This window comes from Oncorhynchus keta, chromosome 11, assembly GCF_023373465.1.
Source record: "Oncorhynchus keta strain PuntledgeMale-10-30-2019 chromosome 11, Oket_V2, whole genome shotgun sequence".
Lineage (NCBI taxonomy): Eukaryota > Metazoa > Chordata > Actinopteri > Salmoniformes > Salmonidae > Oncorhynchus > Oncorhynchus keta.
Window position 1 is genome coordinate 29,483,686 of NC_068431.1, and position 17,486 is coordinate 29,501,171.

The window sequence follows — 17,486 nt, forward strand, 5'->3', positions numbered from 1 at the left end:
AGCTCAAGGACAGAACTAGCCTACAGAACTAGCCTACATATCAATACATAAACACAAACTATCTTGGTCAAATAGGGGAGAGGTGCTGTGAGGAGTTGCTTTATCTGTTTTTTTTCCAACCAGATTGCTGTTTATTTGAGCAATATGACATGGAACGGAGTTCCATGCAATAATGTCTCTATATAATATTGTACGCTTAATTGAATTTGTTCTGGATTTGTGGACTGTGAAAAGACCCATGGTGGCATGTCTGGTGGGGTAAATGTGTGTGTGTCAGAGCTGTGTGTAAGTTGGCAATGCAAACAATCATGTTTCTTTTAAAAATAAGAAGTGATGCACGCTCAACTCTTAGCCAAGAGAGACTGGCATGCATAGTATTTAGATCAGCCCTCTGATTACAATGAAGAGCAAGATGTGCCGCTCTGTTCTGGGCCAGCTGCAGCTTAACTATGTCTTTACTTGCAGCCCAGGACCACAAGACTGGACAATAATCAAGATTAGACAAAACTAGAGCCTGCAGAATTTGCTTTTTGGAGTGTGGTATTAAAAATGCAGAGCATCTCTTTATTATGGACAGACATCGCCCCATCTTTACAACCATTGAATCTATACGTTTTGACCATGACAGTAATTTAGTCTCAACTTGTTCAACAGCCACACCATTCATTTCCAGATTCAGCTGAGGTCTAGAGCTTAGCCAATGACTTGTACCAAATACAATGCTCTTAGTTTTAGAGATGCTCAGGACCAGTTTATTACTGGCATCCATTCCAAAACAGACTGCAACTATTTGTTAAGAGTTTCAGTGAATTTATTAGCTGTGGTTGCTGATGTGTATATGGTTGAATCATTAGCATACATGGACACACATGCTTTGTTTAACTCCATTGGCAGGTCATTGGTAAAAATAGAAAAGAGTAGAGGGCCTAGACAGCTGGCCTGCGGTACACCACACTTTACATGTTTGACATTAGAGAAGCTTCCATTAAAGAAAACCCATTGAGTTCTATTAGATAGATTGCCATATTGTGGATTCAGAGCTGAGGTTGAAAAGCCATAACACATAACATATTGACCATAACAGGTTATGGTCAATAATATCAAAGGTTGCACTGAAATCTAACAGTACAGCTCCCACAATCTTCTTATTATCAATTTCTTTCAACCAATCATCAGTAATTTGTGTCAGTGCAGTACATGTTGAGTGCCCTTCGCTATAAGCATGCTGAAAGTCTGTTGCTAATTTGTTTACAGAGAAATAGCATTGTATTTGGTCAAACTATTTTTTCCAACAGTTTGCTAAGAGCTGGCAGCAAGCTTTTGGTCTGCTGTTCGAACCAGTAAAGGCCGCTTTACCACTCTTGGGTAGCGGAATTACTTTGGCTTCCCTTCAGGCCTGAGAACAAAGACTTTCCTCTAGGCTCAGATAAAAGAAAATATGACAGATAGGAATGGCTACAGTCAGTTACCATTCTCAGCAGCTTTCCATCGAAGTTGTCAATGCCAGGTTTGTCATTATTGAACGATAACAATCATTTTTCCACCTCTCCCACACTAACTTCACAAAGTGTACAAATTGCATTGCTTTTCAATCATTATTGTTTTTTTATGCATGAATACGATGGCTCACTGTTTGTTGTTGACATTTCCTGCCTAAGTTTGCCCACTTTGCCAATAAAGTAATCTTAAAAGTTTTTGAATAAGCCATCTGATTCGATGAAAGATGGAGATGAACGTGTCTTTCTGCCCATAATTTCATTTAAAGTACTCCAAAGGTTTTTACATCCTTCTTTATATCATTGATTTTGGCTTCATAATACAGTTTCTTCTTTTTGTTGAGTTTAGTCACATCATTTCTCAATTTGCAGTAAGTTAGCCAGTCAAATGTGCAGCCAGACTTATTAGCCACTCCTTTTGCCCCATCTCTTTCAACCATACAGTTTTTCTATTCCTCAATCAATCCATGGAGCCTGAACAGTTCTAACTGCCAGTTTCTTAACAGGTGTATGTTTATCAATAATTGTAAGAAGCAATTTCAGACCAACAAATACTTTAAACATCATCCACATAAGAGTCACTGCAAAATATTTTGTATGATCTTATACACTATTTTAGGCCAAGCTGTTGGGACTTTGGTTTTCCTGGATATAGCCACTATATTGTGATCACTGCATCCAATAGGTACGGACGGATACAGGCTTTAGATGTGCCAAGTGAACCTGCAACCACAACACTTTTATAACACTTGACATAAGATCTCCTCTAAGCATTACAGGGATATGGCTCTGAATATAAACAGCAAAACCTTCCCCATAAGCATTTCTGTCTATTCAATAGATGTTATGTCCTTGTATTGCTACTGCTGTATCAAATGAATTATCTAAGTGAGTCTCAGAAATGGTTAACATTAATGTTGTTATCTGATGTTAGCAAGTTATTGATTTCATTAACTTTATTTCTAAGGCTACAAATATGAATATTGGCTATTTTCAGCCCTTTCCTGGATAGCTTATCAGAGATAGACATAATACTGAAAAGAGCAAACAAAGAAAGATAAAAAGTATATACATTCAGCAGTCCATTAATCAATTGGTGTGTGTGTGCTGCAGGGTTGAAGCTATGAACCCATAAGCTTGGCTCTCTTCCCTTCCAGGCTACTGGGAGGGAGGGTGGACAATGAGCCTGTCATAGTGGATGTAAGCAATGACCTCTCTCTGGCAGCTTTCATGGCTGGGATTAGATCTTTCCTCTTCTGGTGCATAGCTTCAGGATAGTCCTCGTTGAGGAAGATATGCGTTCCTCTCAAGTTCTTGGCTCTTCCCAGAACAGCTACCTTGTCCTTGAACCTCAGGAACTTGACCACTATCGGCCTGGGCCTGTCACCTGGGCTGGAGGTGGGTTTTCCAGTCCTGTGGGCGAGCTCCACCTCAATCTTCCTGAGGTCCATCTTCAATTTCTCAGATAATTTCCCTCACTTCATCCTCAGGGTAGCCTGAGGGTAGCCTAGTGGTTAGAGCGTTGGACTAGTAACCGGAAGGTTTCGAGTTCAAACCCCCGAGCTGACAAGGTACAAATCTGTCGTTCTGCCCTTGAACAGGCAGTTAACCCACTGTTCCTAGGCCGTCATTGAAAATAAGAATTTGTTCTTAACCGACTTGCCTAGTTAAATAAAGGTAAAATAAAATAAATAAATACTTCGTCCAGGTCTCATGTCGAGATTCTGCAAATCCGTCAACAACCATGTTGTTCCGCCTTGATTGTCCCTCGAGATTTATCCGTCATTGTAATTATAGATTCACATACAGAACTGATGTCCTCTCTCAATGACTTACAGATTGCTGTCATCTTGCCGTTCTCCTGTTTCAACTTATCGAGCTGACCCTGGGAGAACTGCAAACTGTTCTTCAGGTCCTGGAACTCTGGTCAGGTCGTCCATTATTTTATTAGTTGAATCCACCAGTATTTGGGCAACATTTTTTTCTTGTTGTTGTAACAACTGCTTGTGGAACTATTTTTGTTCATTTAAAAATATCCTTCACATGTGATAGAGAGACACCACTGTCCTCAACGGTACTCCCGCTGGCTTTGGTCTTTGTCATGGTAGCTAGAAACGTAGGTTACGCTGTTACTCCTTGCAGTTCCAGACAGGGCAGGTCACAGGGAAGATTGAAAATAACAAACATCAGGGATCTAGACAGCCACAAACCCGGGACAATCCGCGGTCCCAGCCACAATGGCTAACTGTGTCACGGGCTACATTCAAGCCTTCAAGAAAACACTGCTAGCTTGATATGCTAGCAGGTAACAAAACATCTGCCACGCTGATCCTCAACACGGGGGTCAGGGGTGCATGCTCAGTCCCCTCTTGTACTCCCTGTTCACCAATGACTGCATGCCCAAGCACAACTCCAACACCATCATTAAGTTTGCCGACGACACAACAGGGGTAGGCCTGAACACCGACAACGATGAGACAGCCTATAGGGAGATGGTCAGAGACCTGGCAGTGTAGTGCCAGGATAATAACCTCTCCCTCAATGTGAGCAAGACAAAGGAGATGAATGTGGACTACAGGAAAAGAAGGACCGAGCACGCCCCCATTCTCATCGACAGGGCTGTAACGGAGCAGATTGAGAGCTTCAAGTTCCTTGGTGTCCACGTCACCAATGAATTATTATGGTCCAAACACACCAAGACAGTCGTGAAGAGGGCACGACAACGCCTATTCCACCTCAGGAGGCCTATTCCACCTCAGGAGACCCATTTGGCATGTGTCCTCAGATGCTCAAAAATGTATACAGCTGCACCATTGAGAGCATCCTCACTGGTTGCATCACTGCCTGGTATGGCAACTGCCCGGCCTCCGATCGCAAGGCACTACAGAGGGTAGTGTGTACGGCCCAGTACATCACTGGGGCCAAGCTTCCTGCCATCCAGGACCTATATAATAGGCAGTGTCAGAGGAAGGCCCAAAAAATTGCAAGCAGTACCGGAAAGCCAAGTCTGGGTCCAAAGGCTTCTTAACAGCTTCTACCCACAAGCCATAAGACTCCTGAACAGCTAATCAAATGGCTACCCAGACTATTTGCATTGCCCCCCCCACCCTCATTTTTACAATGCTGCTAATCTCTGTCCATTAACCATGCATAGTCACGTTACATCTACCTACATATTACCACAATTACCTCGACTAACCGGTGCCCCCGTACATTGACTCCGTACCACTACCTCCTGTATATAGCCACGCTACTGTGATTTTTTTGTTGCTCCTTAATTATTTGCTATTTTTCAATTGTTGTTATTATTTATTCTTCAGTATATTTCAGTAAATACTTTAGCACTTTTTTTCCTTCTTAAAACCTCATTGTTGGTTAAGGGCTTATAAGTAAGCATTTCACTGTAAGGTCTACTACACCTGTCGTATTCGACGCATGTGACAAATCAAATTTGATTTGATTTGATGCGGCTAGCTAGCAGCCAAATAGCTCCTCAGACCCGTCCTTAGTCGGCAGGATCACTGGACAGAGACTAGCATTCCAGCAACTGACACCAACTGCGTCACGAGACCCAAACTAAAAAGTTAGCTACTAAGAACTTTCCAATACACTTTCAAAACGACAAAACTGAGCTCTTCCTCGTTCCAGGTTCAGCAGGAAGTGACGTGTTACAACATGGCCAAGGTGCAGGTATGGATGCTGTACAGTTGACCATAGATGGCAATAAAAGCATGTCTGTTCAACCAGCAAGTTTCCTGTGAGCAAATAAATGTTTACATTATAGCAACAGTTACACTTTGCCTAAGTACAATAAGAATGGTTGCAGAAATCCCGGAGTAAATAAATAGGTCACCATGTTATATAGTGAGAACAGAAATGGAAATGGCACAAATGAGCCTACAGTGATTTACACAGTTGTCTACTTATCTTTAAGTTGCTTATTTCAGAGTAAAAATATGATAGACATGCAATTGTGTCCGACAAAACGACACAGGTCTGAAAATGCCGTGTTTTCAAAGAGAAATAATATCTCACAGTGAAGTAGGCTACCCATTTTATCATCAACGACCTGCAAAGCCAGATTGCAACCTCCTGTCCTATCTCGCTCTGGAAAACAAGGGGGGACGATTTCTTTCCCATAGCTCTTAATTCCCAAGTACTTCAGATTCCCTCATTTTCTCCAAACTGTTTCCAGATGTTTCTGCACAGAAGCAGATAAATTGCTGCTCTACTTTTTTTCCGCTTCCTTTCGCAGCGACGACCCCCCCCTTGTTTTCACTGTTTCAAATTTAGGCACTGATGCTTTTCAGGCTCTCTTACGAGCCATTTTACGTTGCCTTACATTTACAATCGTGACCAGAGTCTCAGTAGTCCTTTTTACTTTCTCTCTGCGTGTGAATTCAGTGGATCAGATCGTAGCAAAAAATGCTAATATGGGAACAGATCACAAAGGGACTTATATCATATCCTGGTCTTGAAGTGCTGCTGCTTCAAAGCCGTCTAAACTGGAAACAAAAAGACCCGTCAAAAGGTCGATATTAACATCTCCTCAGAAGTTTTACTGTGGAATATGTTTAACCCTGGCGATAGAAACATCTCTTTCATGGTGTGATATAATACAAGAGGTTGTCAAAGCAGTTGCGGACTCACATCATTCTTGTATAGTCTAGGCCTAAATGTACCTGTGTTAAATGGGGACAACATGGCCTTGGTGATAGAAGTCTGTTAGCTGTAGCATCGCACAGACATCATAGCTCAGCCCCTGGAGTACACACTCAAATTCAGGGTGAACACAATGAAACAAACACTATCCACAATCTGAAATTCCGCTGAGACTACATAAAAATGATCAAATGGGGCAAGCTGTATGAGTTTGTCTTCAAGCCTTTACACACAAGTGTCTCTTCCGTGATGTGCCTGTATGGGAGACTCATAATGTCAACAAGCAGCTTAAAATGCTTTATTCAAGCTCCACTACATCCCGTGATAATGTTCCTCCACTTACTCTCAGTATTGATCTATTTTTCTGCCAGAGTTCTCAAACAGTAAAAGAGAGACTGTGGCTGCCAGACAATAGTTTGTGAAGCTGAGAAAAAAAAGTGTCAAAAAAAGTCCATAGTAAATGAAAAAGTTGGACTGAATAGTGAATGGAGGCAGGATGCAGTCACAGTGCATGGGCATGCTCTGCAGCGTAGCCTTTACGTTAGAGCCAGTGGGCAGAGGGAAGCGAGTGAGGAGGGGCCAATTCCCTGGATCTCTCCATCTAACCCACCCACCCTTCCCGGCTGAAATGGACAGCACATTCCAGGCAAATTATGTATTTGGCGTCAGGGTTTCTATAAAACTGTGTGAGGCAAAGGGGGCCCCCATGAAACCCCAGCTCCCAGAGAGAGAGAGTGAGAGAGAGAGAGAGAGAGAGAGAGAGAGAGAGAGAGATACAGTGGAGCGAGAGATGGGGCAGACATAGTGAGGTAATGTAGAGGATAATATGAACTGGCTCTGGGCCTGATCCCTCTCCTCATTCCCAGAGCCACAGAGCTCATCTAGCCATTTGCATCTGAGCCCCTTCCACCATTAAAGAATACTGTACTGTAATCAACATATTTTTAAACACTTTGGAATAGAACATTAATTCATTGACTAGTGTAGCATCCCAATTTAAGAGACACACTCCTAACTGCGAACTGCGATTATTCAGTTAATAAAAGTTAGTCTGAAGAGTTTCTTGATTGCTCACATTGCATCTCTAGTCAGGAAAGAGCTCCTTGTGATTACTCTGTCTGGACCTATTTGTCTGACAGTGGAGATAAACCACTGATTGCCGAGCACAGCTCGCTACAGAACCAAAATTATGGCCAGGCAAGTACATTTCAATTGATTTGTTAATCCAGTTGCAGTGCAAATTTCTTTTTTTTTTAAGTTTAATTCTCTGCATCATAAAAATTACCACAGAGGATGGATTCCTTCTGAGCTTTTACAGGTATGTCTGACTAGTCTTATTTCACACAGAGGGATAAAAAAGATAGTGGACAGAAGTTATGCTGTGTACATCTTACAGCATTTAACTGTGCAGTGAGACAAGGGGTTCCAGCATTCTGCACAGCTCACACTATGACAGAGTGATAGGGACTGAAGATTGTTATCTCAAAATAATGTGGTCCACAAAATACTGCGGGTCCCAAATGCTATGTGAAAACGCATGAATATCAAGCTTTCCATTGCAATTACGAACTCCCAGGGAAAAAGGCAAAGACGCTTGGGCTAAATTTGGAAGGGGGACATGCAAATGTCTCTCTTGTTTTGTGTCTTGTTTACAAGCTTGTTGGAGTTTGAAGTGGCGTGGATCTGACTGGGGAATCGATGGGGGAGAGCAGAGCACTGAGGCACAGTTCTCCTTTAATTTCTGTATTAAGGAGTTTTCTAAATTTAGTCCTGAGTGCAGGCTCCAGCTTTTTCACTGACATGTGGCAGAACTAGTCAGGAACTTGTCTGTTTTAGCATGGATGATTCATACTCAGGTGCCTGTGTATCTAAAATCCTGCTGTACAAACATGTGATCTGAGAGACCAGAGAACATAGAGCTCTCACTTTGACTTAGATTTAATAACTTCATAGAAACTTGAGAGTGGATCTTTCTTGTATGCACCTTTTTGTATGTAATAGCATTGCAATGGATAGCTGTCGTTTTACAGGATCCTGATCAATTCTGCTATTTGTGGGGGGTTTTCCGCAGATCTTAACTATTTTTTTTACATAATGTTTCTGCCATTTTTTGCTATGACTGAAAAGAGCTTCTGGACATCAGAACAGCGATCAATCACTAACCTCAATTTGGATTAAGATTTCTACTTCAACGAGACATACTGCTCACCCCAGACCAGACCTTAATCCCCAACTCAGAAAAGGAAGAGTATAAGAGAGGCCGATGTGCTGGCACCCTGACGAAACTACGTCGGCGAGTAAATAAACCGTCTCTACCCTCCGTTGTATTGACGAACGTACAATCACTGGAGAACGAACAAACGTGACGAGTTCTGTTCGAGACTATCCTTTCAACGGGGCCTGAAGAACTGTAATAGCCTATGTTTCACGGAGTCATGGCTGAACAACAGCATGGACAATTTATACGGAGTGTAGAGAACATTATGAACACATACTCTTTCCATAACAGACTGACCAGGTGAAAGCTATAATCCCTTATTGATGTCACTTGTTAAATTCACTTCAAAATCAGAGTAGATTAAGGGGAGGAGACCGGTTAAAGAAGGATTTTTAAGATTTGAGACATGGATTGTGTATGTGTGTCATTCAGAGGGTGAATGGGCAAGACAATAGATGTAAGTGCCTTTGAACGTGGTATGGTAGAACTGCAACACTGCTGTTTTTTTTCCACACTCAACAGTTTCCTGTGTGTATCAACAACTGTCCACCACCCAAAGGACATCCAGCCAACTTGACACATCTGTGGGAAGCATTGCAGTCAACATTGGCCAGCATCCCCGTGGAACACTTTCGACACCTTGTAGAGTCCATGCCATAACAAACTCAATATTATTAAGGTGTCCTTAATGTTTTGTACACTCAATGTACATCTACCGTTTGTTTCTATTGATTGGCAGCCTCGGGTAAGCTCAAGGGGGTAGGTGTGTATTTCTTTCTTAACAACAGCTGGTGCGCAATCTCTAATATGACTTTTCTCCCTCGCCCTCCATTTGGCAAATCTGACCAAATGGAGGGCGATTACATGCAAAACTCAGAGGAAGTACCAGTGACACAGTGACACAGTCAATAAAAAAGCGGTCCGATGAAGCGGACACTAGACTACAGGACGGTTTCGCAAACACAGACTGGAATACATTCTGGGATTCATCAGGTGGCATTGAGGACTTTACCACATCAGTAACAAATTAATTAATAAGTGCTTCGATGACATCATCCCCACAGTGACCATACGTACATATCCCAACCAGAAGTCATGGATTACAGGCAATATTTGCAAGGAGTTAAAGGCTAGAACTGCTGCTTTCAAGGAGCGGCACACTAATCCGGACGCTTATAAGAAATCCTGCTACGACCTCTGACCAGCCATCAAACAGGCAATGCGTCAATACAGGACTAAGATCGAATCCCACTACGCCGGCTCTGAAGCTCATCGGATGTAGCAGGGCTTGTAAACTATCACAGATTACAAAGATAAACCCAGCCGCGAGCTGTTAGTCTACACCTGTTGTTTACGAAGCATGTGACAAATTAAATTTGATTTGATCTTTAAATTAATACGTAGGTCAATAGTCTGGTCTGTTGAAGAGCCCAGTGAAAATAATCCTTCCATCAAATTCTTCTCGTGGAGCATAACTCGAAAAGACACACCCATGTCTGTGGCAAGTCTGTGACAACAGAGCGTTAAAAATAACACAGGTGAGCCAAAGCCCAGCCTGTGTCGGCCACATCATAAATATCAAACTGATATGCTTACAGCCAACGGCAGGCCAGCACAAGTTAAGGGCGCAGGGGAGCTCAAATCTCCATGGTGCGGTCATGGGCAACATTGCTTCCTTCACTGATCTCCATATGTTGACGTGTAAAATGCAGGACCACACACAGGCCCGAATGCCTCTGAGAACAGCATTTTACCTGCATTTGGACACCTCACAAGTATGTGGAATCAACACAGGTGGTATGCTGAGGTGCCGCCCTCCGCCAAGGGACCCTTTGAAATGACTGAGAACCTATTTGGTCATGGACGTCTCAGAAAAATAAGCTCAGAGGCTGGTCTAAGTGCAAGAGTACTGTACCAGATAAGCTTATTCTCTCAAGCAAACATCTCTGTACAGAAACAAACACTTTGCTAGCTACTGTAAATGTAAACCAGACACTCCAACCATGCTCTCCATATAATTTAAATGTAGGCCCAATTTACCAATATACTGAGTATACCAAACATTAGGAACACCTAATGCTTTGCTGGCTTTAACAGCTGACCAATCAGTTTGCTGCCAATTGTATTGGTCGCATACTGACATTTTGCAGATGTTATCGCAGGTGCAGCAAAATGCTTATTCTTCTAGCTCCAACAGTGCCGTAATACCGAACAATACACACAAATTTCCCAAAATAAAATGAATGAAATCAAGACATTTCAGAATCAGCAATGTCAGAGTCTGGAATATAAATATACACTGAGTGTGCAAAACATTAGGAACACATTCCTAATATTGAGTTGCACCCCTTTTCCCCACAGAACAGCCTCAATTCATCTGGGCATGGATTCTACAAGGTGTCAAAAGCATTCCACAGGGATGCTGGCCCATATTGACTCCAATGCTTCCCACAGTTATGTCAAGTTGGGCTGGATGTCCTTTGGGTAGTGGACCATTCTTGATACACATGGGAAACTGTTGAGCGTGAAAAACCCAGCAGCATTGCAGTTCTTGACACAAACCGGTGCCTGGCACCTAATACCCTACTCCATTCAAAGGCACTTCAATATATTGTCTTGCACATTCACCCTCTGAATGGCACACATACACAATCCATGTCCCAAGGCTTAAAAATCCTTCTTTAACCCGTGTCCTCCCCTTCATCTACACTGATTGTAGTGAATTTAACAAGTGACATCAATATGGGATCATAGCTTTCACCTGGTCAGTAAGTCATGGAAAGAACAGTTCATTCAACATAAAGACCTTACAGTCTGCCTAAATAGTTTGAAAAATTAATTAATTCTGGGAAACTAATAACAGAAAATGTTCATATTATAGCAGAAATTTAAGTTGAAAACAACGTTGTGGAAAAATAAACAAACACACTATATTTACAGATTTTACGCCTTGTGTCTCAGATGGATAATTTTTATAAAGCACTAGATCAAAAACAGATCTGCGACATTTGGCAGATAAAAGCCATGAAAAAAATCATAATATTACCATGTGTCAATACATGGGGAGGGTTATGAACAAAGTGGCTTATGAAGATCAGACTGAAAATCAGGCACCGAGGAGAGCAGGCCTTCTGAAGTGGCCCTGTCTGAGGGCTCACATGAGAAATGTGATTGGCACGTGGTGGGACAGAGGCAGCTTTTGGGCCACACGGAATGTAAACAGCAAAATCAAACTTAAAATCAGGAGAGCGAGGGCCTGAATACAAAACTGTGGGCGCCCTTTCAACTACAAAGGCAGCCCCGTAATGGTGGCGTTTCAAAGTTTCACACTGAGCTGCCTACTGTAAGCAGTGTAGAGAACATGTCTCAAAAAATGCCCTGACAAGAAACCCTTTAATTCCGAGCTTCATCAAAGGGCCGAAAGCAGAGATGCAAGCTCCTGTGGGCTGTCTGAGATGAGCAGGGAAATATTGAAAGTCACCACATAGCAGCAGATAGCGTAGCAGTTGGGCCAGTAACCGAAAGGTCGCTGGTGGTTCGAATAACCAAGCTAACAAGGTGAAAAATCTGTCAATGTGCCCTCGAGCAAGACACTTAAACTCAACTTGCTCCAGGGGCACTGTACTACTATGGCTAACCTGGTTTTAAAAAACACATTTCACAGATAGCTGATGTTTGTGGCAATAAAACATTATTTTACATGATATTTTTATCTGAGAGACTTGTGGGGGTAGTTTATGTGTGTGGTAATTTCCTTCAAATCCTTAGCCCCTAACTCTGATCTTTGCACATGCACTATCTGTAGTGAGCATCCTATATCCTCGTTTCCCTGTTTATTTGATTAATGACATAATATCCAGAACATGAAACAGGGGGTATAATGATAGTGAAGTGGGAGAAGCATTTGTCAATGCATTGGTTTCACCTGTGCTGAGTTAAGCATTGAGCACAAAAAGACTACCTACTGCACTTTTTTCCGACCGGATTGCATGAAAGTACCTGAACAGCTTGTCAAAAAACATTCATATCCTTGTAACCCATTCAATGCCTGCAACACTCTGACAAGCTTCAGACATAGGCCTATAGTTTCAGTTGGAAATAAGCCACTTTAGAATGTCTGTTGGTAAAAAAAGAAAATCCCCATTGGGTTTACCACAACATCTTGGATTCACATTATCTGATGCACTTCCCAGGTAATCCCTTAGTGGAAAGCAGTAGTTCCCTTGTTTGGGATAGTGGCCCCGATACAGAAATCATATTTCTGCCCAGCCATTTAAGGTTTGTCTTGAAGCTTAATGTCTTTCCAATGTGGAATGCAGCAATATGAAAAGGCCAGAAAACTGAAACAATGTACTTGTAACATGTATCACTAGTGACTCTTTATTCTGTGAGTCCAATTAAAAGAGTCTGTGTCGGCTTGTGATGAAAAGGCCATATTGCAGCGCCTGAGCATATCCTGTCAGAAAGACTCACCGGTGGCAGTACCGCAGCAAAGTAAATATGTAGTCATCAATAATGGAGGTGGAATCTTCAGTGTCCTCCCTGCTGTCTGGTCTGATCCTCCAGATAGGACTTTGCCTAGTTCCTCTTCAGCTGTCATGACTAATATCATCAGATGGGTCTTCCCATGATTATTGCAGGGCTCTTAACACAACCTTTCTTTATGCATACTTTGTGAGAACTATGTATGGCTTTCAAGACTCAATTTACACTCAGTGTGTGCGTGGGGGCGGGGGTGAAGCAACCAGATGACTAAGCCTTTTGTTTAGAATGATTGATAATAGCAGTTAATGTTTCTGACTAGATTAATGGTTCACTATTTCTAAACAAATACAAAATACCCCCCCAAAACATTCTGTGTGAGAGAGTATAACAAAATAGCCTAAATAATGCAAGGTATCTGTGCCAAAATATGTATTACTTAAGCTATAAACATTAAACACATGTCATTATAGCTGAACTTGAGAATATATTTCGTTTCAGAATTAAATTTATCCGGGTTATGACCTTCCAACAAATGCAAGTAAAGTAGGCCTATTACAAAATTGCATTATATTTAGATAACAGTGGAGGCAAAGTCATATGAACTTAACAATGACTAAATTAAATGTAATCAATGTTGACTATTGTTAGACAAAATGGAATGCACAACGCTTTAACCGTTTAAATAAAGACATACACAATAACACTGCTGCCTATGGATTAATAAGGCAAACAGCACAATGTGCTTCTATAAATTATCAGAGGGGTTACTGTGGGTACAATATCAGGCATTATATTCTGGGCGCCAAAAGCGCACCTCGCGTGAGAATCATAAATCAGTCATAAAAGCGTCAACATGTTCTACATTTGTTTGTTTTAAATCTGACGGAAAAAAATATTTTTTTTGCGAGAAAGGCACAATAGCTTAGGCTACGTGAAAATGTTCCTCCCAAAAATCCATGAATCAGTTGAATCCAAAACAGCGAGAACAAATTCCGATGGGGAAAGAACAGTATAGGAGCATAGCAGTCAAATACACCCATATTGTCTTTTCAAACAAATACAATTATTTCAAAAGGCGATGGCAAATGTCGCACCGGGCACAATAGCTGAGGAAACACATTCCTGTGATTGATTGTGAGATCAACCTGTACCCTGGCCGCAGCAGAGCTTGGCTATGGCGGACACTCGGTGGCAAGGAAAACAATGGTCGAGAATAAACGGCATAGGGATGAATAAGAATAACATTTCCGGCACATTTTTTATAATTGAATTAATCTTGGGATGGAAATATTGTCCTTTGAAAAATACACGCATTGTCCCATTCCCCCTCCTGGCATGATATGCAAAACCTGTGAGACTCAGAGTGACGTGTACATTTCAAGCGCATTCCTTTGATAGTAGCCTAGGGGCCACCTATATCGATATTACGACCCCTATTCATTTGAAAAACATTACTTTCGTATGTAAAATCCATGCAAAGACGACAAATCCAAGAAATTGGAGTTGAATTTGCTTTTAGTAAGCTACTAGGTAGATTGACATTTAGAAATCAGGAAAGAAAAAAGTAACCCAATAGGCTATTGATTTCAAATGTTTATCTATACTACCTACATAAATAAGTATGGTGTGATTGGTAGTAGGGGTTTGTTTAAATGTGACACACACATCGAGTATCCTTCATGAAAACGAATATATTTGCAAACGTTATCGAATCACATTCATTATGATTCGTCCAATAACACCTAAATTCCATGAGGCTATTGATTGTCATTCGCACCCACCAAGCAATTTTCATTTGGAATAACATTAGAGATTAGGCTATTTCAAACACTAAACCAATTACATTTGCCCAATATGCAAAAACCACTCTCAAGTTGCTACTGTCGATTATTCAAGAATCAATTCAAATTCAGTCTTAGATAACTTGAACCTGTTGAAATCAATTTAAAGAAGCGATGTATAAAGTTTGTGTAGGCTACGTGCTTAATTTAAACTGCAGCCTATGTCGATATATAACTTTCAATTGTAAAAACAGATAAGCATAGCAAATCATGAAAGCAAAAGTGTCTCGTGCACTCGTTTAAAATCTATTGAGCGCACAATTCAAACGAAATAAAGCATACAACTTGGTTATTACCTCAATGGTAGGCTAAACTATTTCAGATTAAAAACACGCACATTTGAATTTGGGTAAGCAAATCCATGTCTACAGGATAGCCTATGGCTACGCATAAAGAGTAGAAATCACAAGTTCACTGGACTTCCTATCTATACCACTTACTTTTCAACAGATGAACACTACCACGTCAAACTATGCGGAAACTAGACATTAGCTAACTGTTTTCGTATTATTAAAATAGCTAGTAGTCTACAAAACACTTCCCTAAATAAAGAGGTCACACTGGGCAAGAGACTTCGCAAGAGGCTTTTCTCGAATATAATAACTATAAACAGCTATTATGAAAAGCATATTGTCAAAGCATTTCGTATATTTCTTCTTCAAAAGCAATATTTCCCCGTGTAAAACATTTAAGATAACATAAATAAGTCACCTAACTCTTCTGCACCCAACTCGTTTCAGCACCACAGCGCCACCCGCGAGAGCTCTAGACAACAAACGCACTTATTTTCTTTAACAAAATTATTCAAACAAATCGCATCAAGAACATCAAATACATCCTCTCAAAAGTGTTAAGTTGCCAGTTTTGCACGAGAATAGTCTTCCATGAGTGTTGAATCGCTTTCGGTCCCCGAATTGCCATAGTGACCGCTTCCCCTCGGCCATGATGTCTGATCGATGGGAATTGAACAAAGAGGATCAATTTCCGATCAACGAGAGAGCCGCTTTAATCAATGGGAGAAGAGAGCTCCAAAAGCGGCCACAAACACCGGCAAAGAGGGGCTCAAGAGCGAAGCCACAACTCGACAACGGGTTTCCACACATAAGGCTTCAAGAAAGCAGATAAACTTGAAGGAAAAAGGCTGACCTGCAGCTGCTGTAAATCTAAGCGCTTCCAATATTGAAACATCGATCCCGCATTGGCCGCCATCTTGAGACATATTGAGACTGAGTGAGAGGCTGATAGAGAGAGCGCGAGGGGCTGGAGTTCAGTAGAAAGGAGGGGGGTGCGCGCAAAACACGGAGCGGAGCAATTGAACAGGGCCATCGCTTATTGAACATGTGCGCGGAATGGAGTTATTGAACAGGAACCTGTAATATTGAATAGGGCCACGGAATAGAATTATTGAATGGGAGTTGGCAATTTCTTTAACAGCTAAAACACGGGATGGATCTTCCACGTAGATCGTGAACGATGCAGTAAGATTTGTTGTCGAGTGTGCATTTTGGACTGCTTATTCGTTTTTCGACCTGTTATTGCCAATATTGCTATTTCATATAGCCTACTATACATTAGAAAATGCATGCCAAATGTAGTTACTCATGTTTTACATTTAGGCTATTGTTTCTGTAATTTCTTTGTGCAATCTATTCATCAATGCTCAAATGCATTTAATGATTGTGGATTAAGATTATCATTCTATAATAGTTCGTTTTTACACTAGTCATGTTACTAGTTCTTTGTGGCAAGCCATCTTTTAAATCAAACAATTATTTTGTGAACCGTCAGTTCTCTTTCAAGTGAAAACAAACCAATTAAAACGTATAAACGCCTTTTGTAAATTTAAACGTATAAACAAACGCCTTATTGAAGTGTTCTTACTTGAACAAGCCACCACCAATCAATTGATTGGTAGTTTTATAGTGGGGGTATTTGTTGATAAAAAAGGAAACAGTGTCTGATCAATTGCATTTTATTTAGGTCTCTATGGTTTGATCTCGTTATATTGAGGTTGTTAACTTTGATATTAGAAATGAATCAAACTCTAAGTTTTGTTTTTTAAATAACACTGATAGGGTGTTAGACCTATTTTATTGTAAATTCATTCCTGCACAGAATGTTTTACTTGACATGTTTTAAATAAATGTAGTAATTGCAATGTATAGTTTGCATTGTAAAAACATTACTATATGTTCATGGACTAATGTTTATTAATACTTCAGCCGTCTCAGCAATGTGTGCTTGAATTTGAACTTGAATTTGGGACAACAGCGCCCCTCTAGGTCTGAAATAGGAATACGAGCAACCTGCTTGAATCTATAGGTTTCAATGTTGTGCTATATACATTATGCTATTTTCGATTGTAAAGTTTCCTTCTTTTGACTTTAAAAACTATTCACCAACACCTTTTCTCAGATTTTACAGATCTAAAGTAGCCTAAAGTAAACTTGAAGAATTTAATCACAACTTTGGTGTATTTGTTTGTTTATAATAGAGAAAATGTATATATTAAGGTCAAATAACTCATGTAAACACATTTAAGAACTTGAATATTGCTTGATGTCAGTTTTAATTATTTTAAAGTCCCCAATAAAAAATAATCATGTAATCACAGTGATTATAAAGACAAGTATTGTTCACTCCTGCACACATACTATTGACATCATTATTTATTTGCCTTAATACAGCAGGCCTGAATGTAGTGTTGTCTTTTTATATATATATCTTTTCCGTAGTCACAGACTGTTCAAAAAATGTGTTATGCTGATAAAGGTTATTTATATA

General features: G+C 40.7%; 1 protein-coding gene across 5 annotated transcripts in view; it reads right to left on the bottom strand.

Annotated features, from left to right (window-relative positions):
- LOC118390688 (homeobox protein cut-like 1) overlaps positions 1 to 17,224 on the bottom strand; it is a 215,447-nt gene extending 198,223 nt beyond the window's left edge. For 2 of the 5 annotated variants that reach the window (XM_052529852.1, XM_052529850.1), the window contains exon 1: positions 15,849 to 17,224. In XM_052529852.1, the coding sequence (XP_052385812.1) occupies positions 15,849 to 16,028 (180 nt within the window). In that variant the 5' untranslated portion in view covers positions 16,029 to 17,224. The remainder of the gene's footprint in view (positions 1 to 15,848) is intronic. The other 3 variants (XM_052529851.1, XM_052529849.1, XM_052529853.1) reach the window with 2 other exon arrangements.
- Positions 17,225 to 17,486: the final 262 nt, after the last annotated feature.